Source organism: Sciurus vulgaris (assembly GCF_902686455.1).
Source record: "Sciurus vulgaris genome assembly, chromosome: 8".
Taxonomy (NCBI): domain Eukaryota; kingdom Metazoa; phylum Chordata; class Mammalia; order Rodentia; family Sciuridae; genus Sciurus; species Sciurus vulgaris.
This window is the reverse complement of record NC_136468.1, coordinates 136871627-136884674: the sequence shown is the minus strand read 5'-3', so window position 1 is coordinate 136884674 and position 13048 is coordinate 136871627. Positions and strand designations below refer to the sequence as shown.

Sequence of the window (13048 nt, the reverse complement as noted above, 5' to 3'; positions counted from 1 at the left end):
GATGACACACAAGGTCTCCATTTTACAGATGAAGCAAGGAAGCCGGTTTCCCCCAAGCCAGCACAGCAGAGCTTCAGCTGATGCCCTCTGTCCACTTTCTGGGTCACGGTCACCTGACTCAACCCAGGCAAGGCCCAGGAGAACTCTGGGGCTCACTCTTCTTCCATAGAAGAGCCATCCCTCGTGGGGACCAGGGTCAGCCCAGGGGCTGAAGAGGCAGGAAGGTGACCTGCTGGCAGCTCCCAGTTGGGCAGCTGTGGTTGCTGTCCAGGCCTCTGCCCCGCCCCTCTGGTGGCCCAGAGCCAGGTCCTGCCTGGACCTACGCTGGTGGGGCTCCTGCTGCTCCATGTTTTGCGCCTGAGGCTTTCCGGTGGGCACGGGCCTTCAGGACACCAGACTCCCAGGGTCAAGGCTGGCCTGATCACAGGGCCGGTGAGCTCCTGAGCTGGCTACCTACCCCACACACCTCCTTCTCCTGGCCCACCCCTGGGACCTCAAACTCCAGAGTCTAGTGGAGGTGCAGGGCCCCTGCCCCCAGCCTGGGGAAGGCTCCAGACTCCCCCCTGGAGGGGTCTGGTCATGGGTAGTCAGTGCAATTACCAGGCCACTTGGGTACTGAGAGGAGGCAGGAGGCCTCCTGTGGAGGAAGTGAGGAGCCTGCAGCCAGAGGCAGGCTTCTCCGTGGCGAGGATCGGGTGGGCCGAGGGAGGGGACCCAGGCCCCAGACTGTACGCTGCTCCTCCTTCCTGCCTTGCCTGGGGTCCCCACACTTGGGCTTCATCACCTCAAGGACCCCAGCAGTGCACTGCTGTAGGCCTGTCCCCACACCCTCCAGACCTGGCCTCCCCGGGTTGGCTTGCTATGGACTGCAGTGTCCCCAGTGCTCACAGGACGGAGCAGGAACTCAAGCCCACTAACAGAATGAATGGCGAGGCCGCAGCCAGGTACACCGTCCAGCCTGGAGTCCCTGCTCCCTGTGCCCCTCCAGTCCCCACCCACGGTCTCCTGGTCCCCACCGTGTGCTGGCACCATACTGGGCCTTGGAGACCAGCATCCATCAGAGCCGGCTTCGCAGAGTCGGGGGCAGAGGGGGGGCGGGCAGCAGGGAGCCTGGCCAACAAGGACCAAGAAGGAGAGATGGTTTTAACACTCGGCCACAAATTCCTTGACGTGACTCCGGCAGAGAGCCGAGCCTGACCCTCCTTCCCTTGGTCCTGAGCTGGCGCGGCTGCTCGGCTCTGTTGGAGATGGTGGAAGGGAGGCGATGTTCACAGTAAGCCTGTGAAACACAGTGCGACTTGCGGAACGCTCTCTCGACGTCTTCCTGGAACCCACCAGTGGAGGCCTGCGTGGAGGCTGAAGCCAGCTGCCAGTGCCGCCCACCCGGTGTGTGAGTGCCCACGGGTGCCACCATCCAGGCACGTACTCCCCGCGGTGCCCCAACACCAGAGTCCCGGTACAACTAGAGGTGCTGCCCTGGGAACCAGCAGCAGGGTGGGGTGACCGCAGGACAAAGCTGTGCCTCGCTTGGGCACAATGGCCGGAGAGGAGGGCTTTCCTGGAAAGTGGCCTTCCGAGTACAGAGCGGGGAAGGCGAGAAGGAGCCTGGGGGATCCCAGGAAAGCGCCTGGCACATTTGGGGCGACAGCTGGAGACAGGCTAGAGGTGGGGGGCACACACAGCCATCGGTAGGGCTCGGCACTACGGGGACCCGGGTGCTTACTCCACAGAGGAGCCAGAGCTGGGAAAGACTTAGGTCACAGGACCCGCCAGGTGATGGGGAAGGGGGTACCCGGCCGATCGGCAGCACCAGGGTTACCCGACGGGCACCAGAGTGAGGTTTCCCAGGCTCTGACGAGGTGGGGACCCGAGTGGGACGGTGGGTGGAGAGAGGAGGTTCCAGAGTAGGGCACCCAACACCAGCTGTTGGTCTCCCTCCTTCCCTCTGCAAGGGGGTGGCACCAGGACTTGAAGAAAACAGCCCAGTGTCCACCTGGGTGGGTCCCTTTGCCTTTCTGTCATCACCAGTGGCCAGCCAGGGCCACTATTGACCTGGGGTGGAGGAGGGGCACACAGCTCTGCCCTTCCGGGGTCCTGGGGCAGAGGCGCCCTTTACCTCTGCATCCAGCCCTCTTGAAAACATTCTCCTCAACCCTTGGCCTTGAGCAGCGTGCTGGCCACTCCAGCTGACCCCTCCTCCCTGGGCAGAGCACAGGCTGGGGCAGACGGCCTTGCAGCACCTGAGGGGTGGGGGTGGCAGGCGGGCTCCTAATCAGACCTGGTTCAAATCCCAGCTCAGCCACACACTGGCTGTGTGACCTTGGGTGTGCCACTGCCCCTCTCTGAGCCTCAGCTTTCTATTGTGTAAAAGGGTCAGTGCCGCTGCGGACCTTGGAGGGTTTTCCTGGGGAGTGTAAAGGGCTGGCCGAGCTTGGTGCCTACACCCACAGGCACCGTGGGTATTGCTGGCGTTGATTTCACTGAAGCCACCACCACCCCTGTGCTCCTGGCTGCCTCTGTAAAACCCTCCCTGGAGCCTGCTCAGGGTGGCATTGGAGACCCTGGCTGCAGGGGCCAGGTCTCCCCCCTTGGCCTCCTCTCCTTCAGGCCCCTGGAGGGCACACTGTGTCTCAGGCTCCTTCTGCTCGCCAGCAGCTCGCTTCTGCTTCCGTTGCCTGCTGTACGGACCCAACCTGGTGAGAGCTCAGGAAGCATCACAGGAATGAGGGTTCCATGCCTGAGAGGCCCTGCTCGGAGGCCCTGCTCGGAGGCCCCGAGGCTGCAGGGGCAGAGGCCGGAAAGAACCGGGAGGGACTGGGCGTGCAGAGAGCAAGGTGCCCGGCAGTGAGCCAGGCCGCCCCTTCCCCTGCTCCGTCTCCAACTCTGACCCATCTCTGCCCCGTGGCCCCCACTAAAGGCTTGTCAGGAAATTTAAGAGGCTGGCTGGAAGTGCCAGGCGAGTCGTCACCGCCATTAAGTTCACGTTATGGGCCTTTTACAGGTGCGTTAAACAGACGCAGTTATTAACGAGTATATTAAGCCAGTTAAAACCAGCCCTTCGAGTGGGATTTAATGTTGCCACAGGGAGACTGAGAGGGAATCGGCTGCATCGCTGCCTTCTAGGAGCAGTGAGGGGGGATGGGGGATGGGGGTGGGGACTCTAGTGTGGGGACCAGGGTGGTGAGAAGCTAACGCTCTGCCGGAGTCCAGTCGCAGGGGTTTGACACCAGCTCTGCCACTTGCTGTGGATGACCTTGGGCATGGGAGCCTCCAGTCCTCATCTGCAAGAAGGGACGAAGGGGTGGCTGTGTCACAGAGCTGCTGGAGTCACGGTGGGGCTCGATGCCCCACAGAGCATGTGACACAGAACCTGCTCATAAAGGGGGAGGTGGGGGTGGGACACCAGCCCAGCATTCCTGGTCCGGCTGTCCCCTGGGGGACCCAGGCACCTGTTGTGGACCTCAGTCGGTCCCTCCAGACGTGTCCAGGGAGAGGCATGCTCTGTCTGGCCCTCCCCACCCTGCGAGGCACATTCTGGAGCTGGCCCCACGTGAGAGAGCAGCACACGAGGCTCGGAGAGGGCAAGTCCCTGGACCAAGGTCCCGGGCTGGGCGTGGCCAGCAGCAGGTTTGAAACTGGGTCCTGAGGCTCCAGAGCCTCCTGGAAGCTCTGTGGCCTTGGCCTCCCAGGGGCTCACCCGGCATGACCCTGGAGCAGTGGTTCCCCGGGAGACCTCAGGTTTTTGGGTATAGAGAGGGGCTGCCTGTCACTTTCCCACAGAAGGGGACAATGACAGGCGTGCCTTGCACATAGTAGGTGTTCAGATCTGCTGCCTCCTCCACGAAAGCTCGCCAAGACACAGTGGGTGCTATCTGGGTTGAAACAGGGCAGGAGGGGTGACCGGGGCTTCTTCAGGACAGACGGGGCCCCTGGGCACAGGGCCTGGCCCCAGCCGGCAGGGAGAAGCAGCCCCACATCTGCATTCCCCTTCAATGCGACACTCCGCCCTTGGAGGTGGCAGCTTCCTGAACGCTCAATTAACGTGACACTAATTAGCTGGTGGCACCAGCAGAATCCCTAATGAGGTCGCCCAGGAGGGGCTGGGGAGGGCTGCCTGGCCAGGGCGGCCGCAGCTGTTCCCGGCCTCTGCTGCGGGGCCCTGGGGAGGAGCAGGGGACCCCAGCCTGCCCCGGTGCTCCAGTTACGGGAAGGGGACCTCTGGGAAGCGACCGCAGCGCCCCCACCCCCCGGGGGGGGGGGGGGGGAGAGAAGACGCGATGAGAGAACGCGAGTCAGAAGGCATGGTATACAGACGGAGCCCAGCAGAGGCCACCGGGCACTGCACCGGGGTCCCCCGGCTCCGCGCACACAGGGGGACACTGCACACAGGGGGACAGGAGGCGTCCCGCGCACACAGCTTCCTCAGCCCGGGGCGGCCGGGGTCCTGGGGAGCAGGGCCGCTCTGGCCTCTCCGTAGCCTGACTTCCCGCCCTCACCTGGGCCTCATTTCCCTCGCTGTCCCCGTACCCAGGTCCCAGGCTGTGTGCTCCTGGGCCCTCCTTCTGGTCATGTCACGCAGGTCTCCATCCGCGCCTGCGACAGCCCAGCTCCTCTCTCCGCACCTGCCCAGCCCAGCCTCTGGCCCCAGCCTCCCGGGTCTGCGTCCCTCTGGGTCTTGTCCCCATGGTTCTCTGTCTGCAGCTACACCGTGGTCTCTCTGGAGACGTCCGTGGTGAGTGTCGTGGACACCCTCTCTTGAATCTTCACGTGGTCCGACTTGGCTTTTACTCGTGCCTTCTCTCTGACCTTGGAAGCACGTCCCACCCTGGGGCTGACGCTGTCCGTCACTGCCCTTCCAACAACAGTACCGTTTTGCTTTCCGGGTGTTACCGCACTCGCCTGGCTGGGGTCCCTCCCCCCCCATGCGCAAGGCGGGAGGCTCCGTCACTCATTCCCTGTGGGCGACCAGTTGTCTCAGGGCTGGGTGTGGATTCCCCACGATCTGCAGGCCCTACTTTGTCCTAGATTGAGCTCATTGTGGGTGTGGATCCATTTCTGGGGGTTCTGCTCTGCCCCGACCTTCAGCCATAGTAGTAAAGCCCTTTCCCCAGCCCCATACTTTGTCAAAAGTGCCATTCTTGGCCTTTTCTTCTTTCCTTCTCAACTTCAAAGCCAGCTTTTCAAGTCTCACACGTACACACGTGTACACACACACACACACACACACACACACGGTGAGATGTAGGGTGTAGAGGCCAGGTGTGGTGTTGAACACCTGTAATCCCAGTGGCTTGCAAGGATCACCAGTTCAAAGTCAGCCTCAGCAACTTAGCAAGGCCCTAAGCAACTCAGTGAGACCCTGTCTCTAAATAAAATACAAAATAGGGCTGGGGAGGTGGCTCTGGGGCCGAGTGCTCCTGAGTTCAATTCTTGGTACAAAAAAAAAAAAAAAAGTAGGAATTAGATTAAATATTTTTCCATCTTCGATCTCTGTCCCCGAACATGACATATGTGTAAGTTTATTTAGGTCTTCTAAAAACAACATTCAACCGACTTTTTTTTTTTTCTGTACAGATGCATTTACATCTTTTGTTGACTTATTTTATTACAATTTTAAATGTTATACCACTAACTTAGATGAAATGACACATTCCTAACTGACCTAAGAAACAGGAAATCGGAATAGACCTATCGCAACAGAGTGAATTAGAAATCAAAACACTACCCACCAGGCAAAGCCCAGGTCAGGATGGCTGGATTCTATCAAGGTGAATTCTATCAAGGATTTAAGGAATTGCTACCAGTTCTTTGTAAACTCTTCCCCCAAAGAGAAGAGGGAACACTTCTAAAGTAATCTTGTGAATCCAGTATTATTACCTGGGTACCAAAACCAAAGACTTCTCTCTCACACACACAAAGAACTACAGACCTATGTCCTTTATGAATATATAGAGAGAAATCAACAACATACCAGCAAACCAGATCCAGTAACAGAAAAAGAACTATATACCATGACCAAGTGGGACGTGTCCAAGGAAGGTAAGGTTGATTCAACATCAAAAAATCAATTAATGTAACACCATATCGACAGAAATAAAGGGCAGCTACCACACATCATTTCAGTGGGTGCAGAAAAAGCATTTCCCCCATCCATATCCTTTCACGTCAACACCCTGTGAAAACCCACAGCTGACTTCATACCTAATGGTTAAAGACTGAATGCTTCCTCCAAAATGAGGAAGGAGACAGACACCTGGCGTCACACATGTCCTCAAGGAAGCTTCCGTTGCCAGGACAATCAGATGAAAAGCAAGAAAAGACATGCCTGGGAGAAAGGGAGAAATAAAGCCATCTCTATTCACAGATGCAAAAAAAAAAAAAAAAATCTAGAAATACACAAGATCTGCAAGGTCACAGGACAGAAGACCAAGACACAAAAATAAACTGCATTTTCTACACACACAGAACAATTCAAAAAAATGAAATTAAGGAAACAATTCCAGGGCTGGGGATGTGACTCAGTAGTAAAGCTCTTGCTCAGGCTGGGCAAGGCCCTGGATTTGGTCCCCAGCACAAAAACAAAAAAAGGAAGAAGAAAAAGAGAACCAATTTCACTTATGACAGCATCAAAGAGAATAAAGTACCGAGGAATAAATTTTAACAAAAGAAGAGCAAAACATCCTCTGAAAACTTTAGAACCTTGTAGAAAGAAATCATTTAAGCGGGAAGATGCGCTGTGAGTTGGAAGACTGGATGTTGAGAGGGGATCTCCCCGCATTCATCTACAGACCCGATGCGACCCCTGCTCGAATCTCACTACAATTCCTGGGACCCAGAAGAGCCAAAAAGAATCTGAAGGACAAAGTTTGGAGGGATCACATTTTCTAACTTTAAAACTGACTACAAAGTTACAATAATCAAGACATAAAGACAGGGACTGGTGTAAAGATAGGAACAGGGTGTCTCATGGTGTCTTGATGTTTGCCAAGGTTTCCAAAAAAACTCAGTGGGGTAAAAATTGTTTTTTTTTTTTGAGGAATGGTGTTGTGACAATTGTATCCACATGTTATTACAATGAAATAACATATTACATATTATAATAACATATTACAATGTTTCATAACATATTACAATGTTATGAAAGAAACTGGGGGCTGGGGTTGTGGCTCAGTGGTAGAGCGCTTGCCTGGCCGTGTGTGAGGCCCTGGGCTCCATCCTCAGCACCCATATGAATAAATTAATTAAATTAAAAAAAGATCCATTGACAACTAAAAAATATTTTTTTTTAAAAAGAATGAAGCTAAATCCCTTCCTCACACCATACCAAAAAAAAAAAAATTCATTCAAAATGTATCAAAGACCTCAATGGAAGAACTAAAACTAGAATACTCTTGGAAGAAAACACAGGGCTCCTCTTCATGACCTTGGGTCATACAAAGCCTTCTCTAGATAAAACACCAAAAACCCAAGTGACAAGAGATATTTCGACTTCATCGAAATTAAAATCTTTGGTGCTTCAGAGGATGCCATGAAAAAGAAAACACCAGAATGGGAGAAACTACTTGTAAATCAGGCATGTGATATAGGACTTGTAGCTAGAAAATATATAAGCCTTTTATCACTTAATAAGAAAGACAACTGAATTTAAAATGGGCAAAAAGTCAGGTGTGGTGGCCTACACCTGTAATCCCAGCAATTCAAGAGGCTGAGACAGGAGGATCCAAGTTTGAGGCCAGCCTCAGCAACTTCACAAGACCCAGTCTCAGAATAAAAAATAAATAAATAAAAAGGACTGGGGGTGTTGCTCAGTAGTAAAGTGAGTGTCCCTAGGCTCAATCCTCAGTGTAGAGAAGACATTCAGTCTCCTTAGTCATTAGGGAAATGTGACTTCAAACCACACTGAGATACCGCTTCACACCAAAATGGCTAAAATCAAAAAGGCAGAAGATAACATGTTTGGGTTAAGCATGGAGAAACTGGGATTCTCCTACACTGGGAATGTAAAACGGTGCGACCCTTCTGGAAAAGAGCTGGCAGATGCTCAGAAAGCTAACTGTTACCAGGTGAGCTGGTGATTCCACTCCTAGGTATGTACACGAGAGAAACGAGAACACAGGTTCCTCTGAAAACTTGTACTGGATGTTCACGGCATTAGACACAGTAGCCAAAAAAGCAGAAAACCCCCAAATGTCCATCAATTGATGAATGGATAAATAAAACATGATATATCCATATGATGGAATATCATCCAGCAATAAGAAGGACGTGCTGAAACACACCAAAATGTGGATGAACTTTGGAAATGAAGGAATTAGTTACAGAAGGTGGCACGGCTTAGTGTCCATCTGCAGAGGGCATCCCAGACAATTTAGTAAAGACACAAAGTAGTTCAATGGTTTCCTGGGTCTCAGGGAGCTGGGGACAAACCAGGAGTGACTACTAATAGGTCTGGGGGTGGTGAAAATGTTCCTAAATTTCAGAGTGGGAGATTGCACGACTTAGCAGATATAACAGAAACTCCAACTCCAGCAGGCTACCAGTGTGTGTCAATAAAGTTTTATTGGAACACAGCCACACCCATTGTTCATCTATGTATGTTTGTGGCTGTTTCCTGCTGGACCTAAAGCTTTGGTATATCCTAACAGACTCTATGGCCCACAAGGCTGAAAGTATCTATTCTGCACAGAAAGTTGTCCACCTCTGTTGTACAGTACAATTGTGTTTGTATGTTGGTCTTTTATTTTGGCAGGGGGGGGCGGGGGGGGGGGACCAGGGAGAGTCAACCACTGAGCCACATCCCCAGCACTATTTTGTATTTTATTTAGAGACAGGGTCTCACTGAGTTGCTTAGTGCCTTGCTTTCACCGAGGCTGGCTTTGAACTTGCGATCCTCCTGCCTCAGCCTCCGCTGATGTTGGTCTTAGAGTCACGATCTCACTGAAGTCGCATTCTCCTGGGTTTCCTAGGCAAACAGTTTTGTTCCTTTCTGATTCCTCTTTGAATTTCCTTTTCTTGTCTTGCAAACTGGCTGGGACCTCCTGCGGTGTGCAGCAGTGACTTGGGTCTTTGCTCAGGTTCATTGGTAGTCGTGGCTCAACACTGACAGATGAGGGGGGCTGGCTGCCCTCTTGGTTGGCTCAGAGCTCATTTTTCACTCCTTAAGTCGCATGTGGGGGTTTGGTCCGCCTCCTGTGGCGGCAAGGCCGGCGATCGGGCTGCCTTGTCGTCCAATCTGCTGCACAGCCCAAGATAAGTTTTGAATTTTATTGGAATTTTAAACGGGCCCTTTTCTTCTAGATTTTATTAGCATAGCTGGAAGCAGCGCCCCTGCCAAGTGCTCACGGGCTCTGGTTCACCTGGGCAGTAGCTCCAGCCGGGGGCCGTGGGCGGCCTGCAGGGCAGGGGTGTGGGAGCCAGGGATGAGCTGGCTTGGTCTTGGGTTACATGTGCTTCAAACGGTCTCATCAGTGAGGATGAGAGCTGGGCCAGGGAGCCCCATGTCCCCCTGTTCAGTATGGGTGTTGGGGGCTGGGCTCCCGGCCCTGGGGCAGCTCCCTTGGATGCAGAAGAGACCAGTCCCTGGAGTCCCCCTCTGCGGCGCCTCTCTGGGGCTCTCTGCACAGCCTGTACTTTCGGCAGTGGGTGACTCAAAGTTTGTATATTAACACCATGATGAGAAAGTCAAATATTTATCAGTGGGGAAGGTCTGAAGCAGCTGAGACAAATTGTTTTCTGTCCCAGGGGTGGCAGAGCCCGTCTGGGACCCCAGGACTCTGGCCAGCTGGGAGGAGCTTGAGGCCTGAGGTAGCCGAGGGGACTGGACTTCCCCTCTCTCGGAAATCCTTTTTTCTTTTTCTCCGGGTCACTTTCTCTGGTCACCTGGAATAGGCCACAACTGCCTCCCGCCCAGGCTCCTGGACACACAGATGAGGCACCCACAGCTCCCAGAGATGTGACCTGTGGCCATGTCTGCTTGACCACTCTCTGGGCACACGGGGAAGCTGGTCCTTGTTAGAGCTCTGTGCAACCCGACCGCGCTGATCCCCATTCTATGGGAAGAGGAGGACAGGGGTCTCACGGTGCCCCCTCTCCAACTGGCCTTTAGATGTCACCATCACAGATGGGCAGAGCTGGATGGCTTCTTTGCTGCGCCCTTTCTGACCCTCTGAAGGGGGAACACAGGCCCCAGGAGGCTGACTGACTTGCTCAAGGTCAAGCCCAAGGCTTGGTAGACTTTTCTCCCTTGGTGGGAAACAGCAGGGCCAGCCCCTTCCTTCCTGTCTTGTTTCTGCCCAGGGCAGAAGGTCTCCATCAACCCGGGGTCATGCCCAGAAGAAAGGGGTAGGAGCCTCCTCCGCCCAGTGTCCAGCACTGACCGGCAGCAGGGCACTGGATTCAATTTGCTTCCCTCCCTCCCTCTTTCCTGTGCTCTTCAATTACAGGCAGAGTCTGCCTTTTCAATCAGTGCAGGATGTGAAAGGACCCGTGCACAGGGGTGGTGACCCTTCATGCTCTCTGGTTCCAGCCTTGGAGCAGAAGGGAAGGTCCAGCCCAAGTCACAAGGTCCAGCTCCTGCCTCCAGCTGCTGGCAGCAAAAGGCAAGCTGGAGAGGCCCTGACAGCTGGACTGTAGTAACCAGAGGTGGAAATGCACAGACTCTTCGAGGCGGTGAGAATTTTTCTTTTTTTTTTTTTGGTACAGATACATGTGTGCAAAGAGTACTGAGAGAAGCTGGGTGTGGCGCACATGTATGATCCCAGTAACAAGGGAGGCTGAGGCAGGAGGATTGCAGCTGGGAGAGTTTGAGGCCAGCCTCAGCAACTTAGTAAGAACCTGTCTCAAAATAAAAAGTAGAAAGGGCTGGGGTTGTAGTTCAGTGGCAGAGCACTCTGGATTCAATCTGAGAGACAAGAAACAACCTCAGTGTCCATCAACAAAGGAAGAGTTGAATGTCATTCTTTAATCCATGCTGTGAAATACAATGCAGCTGATAAACCCCTAAACCAACCAGGTGAATATGCTGCAAACAGTAGCAGAGGTCAGGTGAGGCTGAGGAAAGCAGCGGCGGAAAGATTCTGCAGCTGCAGACTTCAAAAAAAAGTCAGTAGTGCACTTCCCAACAGTGAGGTGTGCACACTGAGATATAAAACCTGAACACCTTATTTGCAGCAGCAAAAGTAGCTGGTGGCAGGCCCAGCTGATTTAGAACAGAGGAGGGGCCACACAAGAAATCACACAAAGAAGCCATATTTGCAGGAACCTCTGTCTCTGAGGCAACTGGAGGGAAATAAAGAATAAACGAGTTACACGTAGAGTCCTAAGGAGAACTCCAGTTAGCTCAGGACATGGCCCTGGCCTTTTCTCAACCTGAACCTCCCGCAAATAGCTGGACTGGGGAAAAAAAAAAAAAAAATCACTTGCTCCAAAGGAAAAGTAGTTCATATTGAACAAGACTAGGACCTCATCAAAATATATTTTTAAATGAAGGTAAGGCAAAGAATAAAGAAATTCATGACTGGCAGAAAACACTTTTCCCATCAGAAGATTGCAACCATAGAAAAGATGAAGGTTACAACCAACATTTCATCGTGGAGGGAGGGAAAATAAACAACTGTAAGCAGTTGTTTCTATAAAGCAAAAACACAAAGCAGACATACAAGAGCAAAAGGAAAAAAAGCAGGCGCTGACAACGTAGAAAGAAAAATGAGTTAAAGTGAAAAGGAAATGAGGAGTCAGGCTTCCTCAGAAGGGCATAGGTGGGGAAGGGAAAGATGGCCAATACATGCTTAACCTGAATCTTCGGAGAAATAATATAAGCCTTGGATGTGCATGCTGAAGGGAATTCCATGTTCCAGGGAAAACAGACTCCAACAGATTAACCCTGAGAGGTACTCTCGTAAAGTAACTGGCAGTGAAAGGTACAGGAAGATCACAATCAAGTTAAAGGAGGAAAAATCAGCTTCAACTTCTCCTACAACATGTGACATCAGAAGAGAGTAGAACGAGGAATACAATATCCTCAAGGAGACAGTGACCCATAAATGACTTCTTCTTTTTACCTGTTCAAGTGGAAAGACAACAAACAGGCCATTCCGAATGTATTGGAATGCTGCAAGGCCTGGCTTCGGCAACACCCCGAGGGACCATTTGGGACGACCGGATGTAAGATGGAGCGGTAGGTGGCAAGTGCTGATCTTATTTATCAAGGAGACCGAGATTGAGGCAGATGTGGGGATGATGGCGATGTAGCCAAATGCTCACTCTCTGGGCCCTGAGAATCATACAGTAATGGTATCACTGACAAAGAGAAAGGATAGGGGAGAGGTTGATGATAAAGTAGGTGATGCCTTCACCTTTCATAGCCAGGATCAAAAGGTATCACTGAAAGCTGATGTCAGGGAACAGAGGTTCAAAAATACAAAGTCAATTCCGAGGAGAGAAAAATGGAAGATGCTAATTTCATCCTTTTGTTATCTCAAGGACAGTTATTTAAAATCATGCTACCAGGACAAGACCAGCAACCGGCTCTGTGACTAGCCAGGTACACAAAAGCAAGCAGGGAACACAGATCACAAAGTGAAAGACTTCTAAACTCAATGGAAGACCACGATGATTGATTCAGGACCAGACATCTGTCGTATCAATAAATGCAAATGGGCTAAAACTCTCCTGTTAAGAGGGGGCGGGGAGGCAGGTAGATTGGATCACAAAGCTGAATCCAACTCCATAGTATCTATAGTACATAAGTCACACCTAATTCAGAAAGGCTGAGATAAAAGGATTGACAAAGGTTTCGAGAAGAATGTCATCAATGAGCGGAGGTTACCACCTTTTTCTGTTTTTCTTCTTCCTTCAGCACCAGAGGTTGAACTCAGACGTGCTCTACACCACTGACTTACATCCCCAGCCCTTTTCACTTTTTTTTGCGGTACTGGGGATCGAACTCAGGGCCTTGTGCTTGCGAGGCAAGCACTCTACCAGCTGAGCTATCTCCCCAGCCCCCTTTTCACTTTTTATTTTGAGGCAGGGTCTCCAATCCTGGCCCCGA

General features: G+C 52.4%; 2 protein-coding genes across 7 annotated transcripts in view; both read right to left on the bottom strand.

Moving 5' to 3' along the window:
• The window catches only part of UBE3B (ubiquitin protein ligase E3B), a 224352-nt gene that overhangs the window by 4302 nt on the left and 207002 nt on the right, over positions 1–13048 (bottom strand). The gene's annotated exons all lie outside the window — the stretch shown is intronic.
• Positions 1–13048, bottom strand: part of FAM222A (family with sequence similarity 222 member A) — a 49307-nt gene that overhangs the window by 5104 nt on the left and 31155 nt on the right. Inside the window, exon 2 of one of the 3 annotated variants that reach the window (XM_079151388.1) lies at positions 4807–4955. The exons of 1 other annotated variant lie outside the window; for it this stretch is intronic. In XM_079151388.1, the coding sequence (XP_079007514.1) occupies positions 4807–4924 (118 nt within the window). In that variant the 5' untranslated portion in view covers positions 4925–4955. Of the gene's footprint in view, positions 1–1029; positions 1267–4806; positions 4956–13048 lie in introns of those variants that run through there. One more of the 3 variants, XM_079151390.1, reaches the window with a different exon arrangement.